Source organism: Columba livia, chromosome 4 (assembly GCF_036013475.1).
Source record: "Columba livia isolate bColLiv1 breed racing homer chromosome 4, bColLiv1.pat.W.v2, whole genome shotgun sequence".
NCBI lineage: Eukaryota > Metazoa > Chordata > Aves > Columbiformes > Columbidae > Columba > Columba livia.
In genome coordinates this window covers 72649081-72659489 of record NC_088605.1, presented here as the reverse complement: position 1 = coordinate 72659489, position 10409 = coordinate 72649081, and the positions used below count along the sequence as shown (strand labels likewise).

The following is a 10409-nucleotide window of genomic DNA, read 5'->3' as shown; positions in this document are numbered from 1 at the left end:
TTCCTTCTCTAACAGTGTTAGTACAAAGCTGGGTCTTATAGCCAAAGCCGGGTTTCTGACAATCCTTTCTCATTTGGGGCTGTCCTTTCAAAAAGATATAGGGCCAGATTCACCGGTACCCTCTGGCTGTTTTGTGCAGTTCTGCTGACACACAGCAGCCATAAACCTAAGTTAACTGGCCAGTTACAGCTGCTCTGTGTCACTGAAGTGTACCTGGGAACCTGGCCCCTGATCTGTATAAATCCTTTTAGGAGGAATCTAATCTATGTTTTGTTTTCTTCTGTTTTGCAGAAAGATATACGAGGAAGAGTAAGTACTATGCCTTTCTTACATGCGAAATAATCTTTAAAATATATTTATCTTCAGTATGCTTAAAATTTTACACATGGTAATTTTAAGAACACGAGCCTTTTGTGTCAGTATAACATATAGATTTTTCCAGGACATACAGGATAAAGACTTTCGTTTTAATTTCCCTAAGCCTTTCTAGTTTTCTAATTACCACTGCACTATCTTTGCAGTATCTTTCAAAACTTGTGGTTGATGAAGCTGTGTAGTGTCAGTCTCTGAAATGCAGACGCTGTGAAATCATTTTGCATAGGCCTCTGTAGACCTGCTACAACACACATTAGATTCACAGGTAAAGCTCTTTCTAAGACGATGACCTCTTTGGTAGCCCTGTATGAGAAGCCCACCTTAGGATCTTCCCTGTGACAGTGGCTGGAAGAACATCAGAAAAGAACAAGCTCATTGCAAAGCTTTGCCAGAATACTCACCCAGCCATTGAAAACTTGTGGTTAAGGGACTTCTGTGCCAAATCTGACATCTTTGAAAAGCTATAAAGGAGAGTTTTTCACAGTGGTGGTTTCCGGACATCCAGCAGGTCGGGATCATTGAAATGCAGCATCTCCTGATGTTACCTGCAGGGAGAGGTCAGAGGAGGGGTTAGCTGAGCTGAAGAAAATGATTGCAACCCCAGACAGGAATGTTAAGAGACAAAAGAGCAGCAAGTGTGGTCTATATTAGTAGGTGAGGAACACCTGTGAAGCCAGAGAATTCATTAATCAGTCAGTCGATCACAGGTCATAAATAAGATCAGTGCAAAATAGACTTTGAAGGATTTGCCTGTTGGGGTTTTCAAGCTTTAGTCAATGTTAGGGAATAATAGTATTTCTGCATTTTGTTTTGGTAAGGGACATTCTTGTACACTCCTGTCTCCCAAGGAGGGACAAAGTACCCAGTGAGCCAAAATAAGATCATGTGAGACAGCAACACATATAGAAATAGCACAATACTGGCAGCTCTGCCTTGTGTAACTGAATCAGAAATGAACACCCCATTTTCTCCTTCGAACAGTGTAGGATACATCTCACTTTCTGAGCTTAAACTGGCTCTTATAAAGCTGTGCAGAGTGCAATGAGCCAGGTTTAGCTACAATGCCCTCCCTGAGCTTGGTTGCCTTGCCCAGTGTGGTGGCATTTGCCTTCCCAGCTGACCGAGGGGACACTCAGAAACGCCATCACCTGCAACTCTGCTTAGAGGCTGCAGAGTCTTGGGAACCCTCAGGCAGGACCGCACCCAGAAATCTGGTTAACGTTGAACCGGAAAATACGGTGTAAGTCACCCCAAAGGGTCTGTGATGTTGCTGCTCTGAGATTGCTTTTCATTCAAGCGTGATCAAGAAAACAATTACATAAATACCAGACAGTGCTGCCCTTTGCCAGCAGCTCGACAGGTTAAATTCTGCTTGGCTTAACAACTGTGCAGCCTCAGTGAATTCCCTGGGTTTGCATGAGGGTCTTAAGGCACATTGAATTATTTGCCCTGCATGTCTTGTACTAAAATGAACTGGCACACAGTAAACCACAAAGCCCAAGACTTTAAGTCGCTCTGCAGCCTATGATGCCCATGGAACATTTCAAAACTGCCAAGCTGAATTATGCCACCAGCCTCAGCCCTGCTGTACCGCACTCACTGTTGTTTGCCACTGGACCCAGGTGCTGGGTAAGGAGAGCGAATGAAATTAAATCCTGAATCGCCTGTCTCTGCATAGCTCACCACTATGTGTTTTATAAACAGGTGGGAATCTTTCTGCCTTTGTGACTTTGTTATGTTGGGAGGAGAGAGGAAGGGTATGCTGTGAAACTCACTGCAGTTAACTGAGCTGCATTTACTGTGGCGCTATGGTAATAATTAGGGATGAGATTAGTACAGCTACATATGACATAGAATACTTGCTAAATTCACAATAACATGGTGGGGAGGCTGAAGTAGCATCACAAATGAATTATCAACTCCATTTTCTGCACAATAGATGTCACAAGCCGTTACTCACCTGTCACAGCTGTATGGCAAGGCCATGTCCTGCCAACGGGGTGCATTGCAAACGGGGCTCGGCCATGGAGAGGGGCTATCGTCAGCTCATCTTGCTGGGGAGAATTAGATGAGTTGAACTTTGTGGCATTTAGTGCCCCAGGGAGTCATTATCTTATAACAAACCTACTATCTCTCGAACCATATTGCAAGACTGTGTCATGCAGATAGGCGAACAGAGGGCTGTTTATCACTTGGGCAGCTGTCCAAAGTGCAACTATATAAAAAGAAGACACTTGAAGATTTTTCCATTCATGAGGCAGCTTTTAGAGATTTGCATTCATGGGGCTTTTCAGAGAAAACAATAACAATTTAAGATTTTTTTTCATTATTGCTGCCAGAAGCTAAAAGAAGGGAAAATAGCTCTCTATATTTAATGTAGGATACAGGGGAAATGAGGGGGATTGAAATGATGAGAGGGTTTGGGGACATCAAGAAGCCTTAAAAGGCATCTACTGTTAATTTTTTTTCATGCAGAACTTTCTTCCAGATAATGCCTGTGTGAGAGAGATGCTTTAAATATGCAGATGTCTCTTCTCAAAGGCATTCAAATTGTTAGTTAATTAGTCAGCAGTGAGGATTGGCTCTTGTACTTTTTACACATATAAAAGTGGGAATGAAAGCTTTTTTTTCCTTACTCTTCCTGCTGCACAAAACAATAGATGTCAGCCTGCAAAACCTAGTGGCTGTTCCCTATTTTTTGTGCTTTCCTTCAACATTGTGTTATTCCACCTTTCCACGTGCAGGAATCCTTCTTCGCTTAGCATTAACTCTTGCATGGTTAACCTCAAACAAGCTTTTCATGTCCAAAGCAGCCTTGTTGGGCATGCAAACCCGACAATGCTTGCTCTGCTTTACTGCCCTTCACTCTGTTACCACCAGCTCAAGCTCAGTTGCAAAGGGGAGGTCTGGACGTCACAGGTAGTTCATACCAGCAATGGTGTTAGACCGTTGTCTGGTTTGCTCAGGAACGTGCTGTAATGAGGAGACACAAGGCATGTCTGCTGGACCATCAGTAATGACTGACCCTGGCTCTAGCGCTTGGCCACGTGGTGTTACCTGCTCCATGTTTCTACCATCCACGTGGAAGGTAATGAAGGCACGTGTGGCTTGGTCCCTGTTTTCTCCAGGCTGTTGTGACGACCTGCAAACTGTACAGCCTCTCACCTTCAAGCCTAGAGAGTGTGAGCAAAGGAACAAGCCTGGAGCTGCAGAGCATCTCTGTGCCCGCAGGGGAAGCTGAGGCTTTCCTACCCTCATCCTTCTGCCACCCCAGGCTCCTGCCTTGGTGTAAGGTGACTTCCAGCAGGTTGGATCAAGCCTGGGTGAATATTCTGTTCAGCATTTCCCCAGGCCAGATCTGGTAGCCTTTGGAAGCTCAGGTATCATTAGAAATAGCCAGCAAAGAAAACCCACAGGTAAATGACAGTAAAGCTTAAAAGGCGCTGCAGTGAGTTGAGAAACATTGTGGGAAGCGATGCAGCCATGAACGGGCATGCCAGTTACTCGCAGCAGAGATATTGCAGTTTTAAGCCTGAGGGGCCAGACCAAGATGTAATGTCCCCACTCATATGTGTTTCTCAAACTTCCTGTTATTTGTTCTTCCACCTACATGTCCCTTCCTGGGTGTTGCGGTGTGTAAGTTGCACCACACGCACCCTCAGACTGAGTGGGACTGTTTCAGAGGTGATGTCTAAAGCAATAGTCTGGCAGACTGCTGAAAATACAGAAAACTCAGCGCTGGTGTGTGTTTCTCATTGAGGGGGTGAAAGGAGGGGTTTGTTTACAACGGCCCATGTTCCCTGACAGATGTATCTTATTTTTTGACTTAAGTGGTAATTGCATTTCTGTGACTCAGTGCAAAGCACCACTCTGGTTTTGAAATTTTCTGTAGTTGAAAGCTAAACTGAAGGATATGAAAGGCAGCAGCTTCAGTCGCTAGACAAAAATGATCAGTTTTTGTGTTCAGGGAGTTTATCCTTATGTGACATTGTTTTTGTATAAATTACAGAGGAAAGCCAAATCTAATGGACATGGGATCCCTGATGATCAAACCAGTACAACGGGTGATGAAATATCCCTTGTTACTCTGCGAACTCTTGAATTCAACTCCTGCTTCTCACCCTGACCACAAGGCACTAGAAAATGCCCTTTTTGCTATGAAAAATATTAATGTGAACATCAACGAACTTAAAAGGAGGAAAGATTTAGGTAAGAAAAAGGCACAAAAAATTCTCTGTCTTTGTAGGTTTGGGCTGGTAATTACAAGAGACGTTTCAACTCCAGTCATATCACTACAACAGTTTTTGGCTGGTGCTACCCAAGTTGTGTAATACTCTGGGTTTCAAGAAGGTAACAGATGCCTTGAGGTCACTTGTCCTCAGCCAGCTGTGTTATCTGACCGGTAACTCCAGAAATATGAAAATGATGAAATAATTCATGCTATATCCATGTTTATTGTCCGCAATGCAGTTGCAAACGCTGATAATAATTAAGACGCAGTGATAGTAACATTTCTTATAGACTTGCCATGTTGAAGCCCTAACTTCACTCTTCCCAAGGCTAGTGTTGATAACAGGGTTTTCATCACCTCAAGCATTTTCACACAGGATTACAGCAAGTGACATCAAAGCGTCTGCTCTCAAATGGTTTCATATCTGTGTGCCCATCCCTGTGAAAAGCCCTGCGAATACAGATTATTAGTGTCATGAAATTCTCTGTCTGCAGTGCTGAAGTATAAGAGGAATGATGATGATGAAACCCTTAAAGAGAAGTTTTCCCGACTGAATATCCACTCCATTAGCAAGAAATCCAAGAGGGTCACCAGCCACCTGAAAATACTGACGGGGGGAGAACCTCAGGTACTTACTGATCCAAATGCAGATTTGTATTGACAGCTTCAGTTCTGCCGTTGCACTGGGTATTTTTTTGAAACGTTCTGGATATGGAGCTTGTGGCGTTGCTTTTTTTTCTGTGTCGTTTATAAAGTCATTTTCTGACTGTCACAGAAGACAGGAAAGATCTTTGTGATTGAAACAGAAAATAACGTAATGCGTTCTCCACCTTTTTCTTTTTTATCTGAGTTTCTCAGACATGTGATCTGATCGCCAAGAGGAAGCGACCGGTAGGTTTGTGAAACTCAGCCTGAGATCAGCTTGTTGCTGATAGACCAGCAATAGTTATTATTGGTGCTGAGAAAACGTTCAATCCGTCTTGCTCCGCATTATAACATTCAGGTTCTGAATCTGCCAAGGAAGATGATCAATACTTCTGATTAGGAAAGGCCATGTGGTTTGGCTCTACCAGGAACTGTCAAAACTACCAGATGCAAAGAACACTGTGATAAGTCTGATGGGTGTCAGGTGGCAAAAAAAAAACCCAACTCCTTCATAATTTTGAGGTTGTAATTCAAAACCTAGCAGGATAAACATTTTCAGGAAAGCTTAAATCTAAATCTCAAAGAAAATCAATTACAACTGACCTTGAAAATGACACACAGTGCACCTCACCGCATTAGATGGCTGATTGTAGAAGGTCACTTGCCTTTTTAGATGTGACTTTAGAAGAAATGTGTCTTTTTTTCTGTTTTGTTTTTTATCAGTGGTTTCCCCCTTTCTCTGATGCAAACTACCCCCATTTTTTTTTCTCTTCATTTATTTGTACAGTGGAAATTTTTGTATTCTGAATGGGCAAGGCTAGAAAGTCAAGAAAAAACGGGGAATTAAATTCCATTAAGAGGAGGTGTGACTTTTTTTTTCTGTTGAAGCTTCTGTTTTCTGTTGTTTTGTGGAGTTTGTTTTGTTTGGTTTGAGAAGCATTTTAAGAACCAGGATACATCTGTTAAAGATTCAGTCCTCTCTCCTGCTTAATTAGACTAAGTTCTTAGTTCATATCTCCGAAACATGCTGTGACCACTGAAAAAGAGACTTGACATTTCTCAAATTTCTCAAGTCAAAGGTAGGCAGAAATAAATGCATTTTCAGGGTTGGTTTGTTGTTTTTTTCAGCTGGCATTAAGAAGCCCAAGCCTATTTCCAGCTGCTAAAGGTTTCTAGCAGGTAACAGCTCCACCTGCAGCCAGCCTGGGGGAAATCTCCCCATCACCCACAAAACAGTGCAATGGAAAAATATCTTACCATTTTCACTATTGTTTCCTCAAACGGAGCAACAGCGTATCGAAAATGAAGAGTTTCATTGGTACACGTGGGTGTGCTTGTAATAAAGCAACTCCCCGCTTCCACAAAGACTAAAAATTAAATCTTCTGGCATGTTGCCCTGTGCCTTTGACTTTCCTTTGACTAAAACTGGATCTTGTGAGAATGAGCGGCCAAGCTGTTCTGTTTTCAAAGGGAGGAGTTCAGGGAAGATCTGGGGTTTTTTTCAGAAGTGCTCTGGGCATCTCTCTCATTAACCAGGCAGGGGGATTGGACTGGATGATCTTTCGAGGTCCCTTCCAACCCTTAACATTCTGTGATTCTGTGATTAACCAGGCTCTTTCAGGCTGCCAAAATAACAGCACAAACATCTATTTTAGGTAAAAGATCAAACTTTTAATAAGGAAGAAAAGTTGTTCCAAAGTTTAGAGAAGACTGTGAAATCGTGCGTGAAGAACATTTCGCTCTCCTCGCAACAACTACAGGTGGGTACACAGGCCTTTTTGAAATCTGTGGCCACAAACCATGTCCGTAAGTGGTTTAACTCACGTATCTGCCACTGGTTAGGCAACACCACTTTATTTATAAGCAGGCCTGTCTACATCACAGTATTAAATAAATGAGCTGTGATGTTCCTGCATTACTGAGCCCATGGTAAAGAAGTTTAGAACACCACACATCTGCATTTTTCCCCTTACATGAGTTGTTTGCACACAGACCCATGGGTGCAGTGCAGAAAAGAAGGTGCTGTCTGGTGGCACAGTTACTTTCAGTCACTGCGTGAAGCCGTCATTTGGGTCCCGCACATCTGCCGCAGTGCACCACCAGCTGCCTCCCATTAAAAATGGAACAACTGGGTTGCAGCCATGTGAATTAAGATGTCCTAAAACATATATTTTGGCTGTGAGGACTCATTCCTTCATCCTGATGCTAGGTTGTGTTGAGGGCTGGAATTAGATGTGCAGAATGCCCAGGTGCTGTAAATGTCTTTGCTTCAATCCTCCTCTCTGAAGATGTGGGTTGGCTTGTAACTTGCTTGTCCCTCTTCTGGACAACTTACAACACAGTAGATGCATGAGGCCCCTCAAAGCATAAGTTTGCCCAAAACAGACATGAAGGTTGTTTGAGAGGGCATAATTTTTTCAGCTGAACATTAACAACTTCACTCTTAAATAGTGGACATTGAAAATGTACCAAGCACAGGAAAATGTTTTCATAGTAAACAGTCCCACAGCAGCTGGAAACTGTGCAGGTATCAGACACCGAAAATAGTTCTGTTTCAGTATTACTGCAGCATCTGCATGAGTGAATGCAGTATTTTAAAACAAATTGCAATAAAGTTTAATTTTGCTACCATCTTCTCATTTAGGATTCCATACATCTGGCTGCACAGAATATAATTGGGCTTCAGGAAATCTTGCGAGACAAAGATGAAGTTGACGAATGTTTGAGAAAACAGAACAGTGCAAATCTCTGTGAAGACCTTGTAAGTTTACGCATTATCCAGTGTTACACAACTACCTGTATGTGTGAGAAAACGGGTGTGTGTGAGGAATACTCAGGACAGAAAAGAGGGAAACATAAGTAGGAATCCATTGGGAAAGATGAGTGGGTTTTTTGGTTGAGGTTCAGTAAGAAATAAGATAAAATTCAGTGTAAGTGCACTGTGCTTTTCCTAGAAGAGCTAAAGAAAATTTCTCAAGGTAAATTCTGGGTTTAATCTTTGTGCTAAATTTGCACGTTTCACTTGAGCTTCAACCAAGAGCAGTAGATCTTTGCTTTGCTACTTCTGTTACCAACACTTGTGGTTTTAGAGTGACTTCTGTGATCTTGGTGGTGCTCATGAACTATTAGCTCCCGGAATCACAGATGTGTGAAAATCTCAGCTTTGTTACCTTTTCAGGTAAGTTACTATCCTTCATATAAGGAAACCATGAAAAATCTGGTTATAGCTAACAGGAATTAAAAAGCAGTTTCAAAAAACAAAAAGGTTTTCAACTGGTCTCTTGCATTCAGGGTCCAAATGAACTATAATGCCTGGCCCTACTAAGATAGACTAAAATGTCTCTTCCAAATGGGGTAAGCTGCTTCTCCAAACAGCTGCTCAAGCTGGAAAAATTCAAAGGTGGAGGTTTTCTTATACTTTCCTATGCTTGTGCTGACTAAAACGTAGCCATTTAATCCTTTCCAAACACTGAGAACAGAGTCTGCCAAGAAACAGAAGGATTTTTGATAGACCACATCCTCCCAGATAATGACAGGCAAGTAAGATGTATTTCCTTTCCTTTGAAGTTTCTGCATTTAAGAAACTCAATAACCAGAAAGATACTTTCAATGTCTTTACAATGGATGAGTGCATGAAGGGTGGAAGAGCGCCCCTCTGTCATTGCAGTGTTGTGTCCAGTCTGGATGATGCCCCATCTTCAGAAACATCCAAGAAAAGTAGAAGCAATTCCACAAAAGATGAAACAGAAAACTTTTGCAGAACAATATTTGTAACTCCTATTGGCTCATGACCCAGTTATTTTGTTATTTTGGGTATATATATATATATATATATATATATATATATATATATATACGCTCACTGCACATCATCTTGGCCTTGGGAGAGCAATTCTGGTGCTACAATGGATGTGTGTCCTCTACTGTGGTGTGTTACAGAGGGTAGAGGGACAGCTGCTCTTTTATTCTCACATTCAGCCCAACAACTTAAATCACAAAGAATGTCCAAGAGCTTTAATATGCTGATGAGTTTCACTCACTACAAGCCTCTGATGTATTTGAATAAGTGACTTACAAAAAATAAATTTTATTTCATGCAATATTAATCTCTTGAGACCATTAGAGACTAATGGAAAAGTCTGAGAAAGACTTTATTTTATTTTACCAGGTGTTTAATTCTGTTGGTTACTAGAGATAAAACCAACAAGCATAACGTAATTTAATCAAATCAAATGATGGTTTGTGTTTGCTTAAAAAGGAATTGAGTTACAGCCGTTTCCAGAATAAAATAAAACAAAACAAAGTGCTTTGTTAGCATTCAAGACTGCAATACTGCTATTTAACAAGACCTCATTGCCTCTAGACTGGATACGGGCATGGTCCTTCCAGTTATAGAAATCCCAGTTTTATTGGACCACTGTAGCTCATACTGGACTCCACTTGACAGCAATGCTTTGGGAAGAGTAATTAACAGCTTACTTGACACGTTACCATCAGGATTAACCTGGGTCTGAAGAACGGCATGAATAAAGCGGTAAGTAGGTCTGGTTTCTACCTTTCCAGATGGCTCAGCTGGACAAGCTTGTTTTGACTCCTCTCTCAGCACTACAAGCCTTGTTTCCAGGCCCACAGAAGCTCATCCAGAAGCGCTATGACAAGTTATTGGACTACAACAGCTGCCTTCAGAGGTCAACAGGAGAAGAGCTGGACCTGGCAAAGAAAGAGTATGAGGCTCTAAATGCACAGCTAGTGGAAGAACTTCAGGTATTCAACAGAGCGGCCAAAAAGATTGTGTTGAACTGCTTGTATTTCTTCATCACCCTCCTCAGGAATATAATGTCTGCAGCGCTTCAATCACATTCTGCTGTGGTGGTGCCTGTTCCAGTAAGTACAATAGAAACAGATGCAACTCTGCCTTTACTTGTCTTTTTTCTTTCTGTGTGATTTCGCTATGGTTATGTGGTGGACACACCTGGGAGCTACACTGATTGTGTTTGCTCTGCTGAACATAGTCAGGTTTGGGATTTTCTTTTTTCCTTGCAGGCTCAGCAAAGGTTAAGTTCTGAGCCTAATTTTTGGTAGGCCTGGACTTTTCATTGAAAATTATCCTAAAGCAGCTGTTCCAGAGATAGTAATGGCAAGAACATTACAGTAAGGC

General features: G+C 41.9%; 1 protein-coding gene and 1 long non-coding RNA gene across 2 annotated transcripts in view; one reads left to right on the top strand and one right to left on the bottom strand.

Annotated features, from left to right (window-relative positions):
• Positions 1–10409, top strand: part of ARHGEF38 (Rho guanine nucleotide exchange factor 38) — a 34053-nt gene that overhangs the window by 19878 nt on the left and 3766 nt on the right. Inside the window, exons 5-10 of the mRNA XM_005515257.4 lie at positions 292–309; positions 4385–4584; positions 5101–5234; positions 6907–7011; positions 7896–8012; positions 9815–10135. Of these exons, the coding sequence (XP_005515314.4) occupies positions 292–309; positions 4385–4584; positions 5101–5234; positions 6907–7011; positions 7896–8012; positions 9815–10135 (895 nt within the window). The remainder of the gene's footprint in view (positions 1–291; positions 310–4384; positions 4585–5100; positions 5235–6906; positions 7012–7895; positions 8013–9814; positions 10136–10409) is intronic.
• Positions 1–10409, bottom strand: part of LOC110356313 (uncharacterized) — a 31279-nt gene that overhangs the window by 18648 nt on the left and 2222 nt on the right. The window contains exons 2-3 of the long non-coding RNA XR_010472577.1: positions 2336–9961; positions 777–920 (exon numbers count right to left, since the gene is read on the bottom strand). This is a non-coding gene — a long non-coding RNA (uncharacterized LOC110356313). The remainder of the gene's footprint in view (positions 1–776; positions 921–2335; positions 9962–10409) is intronic.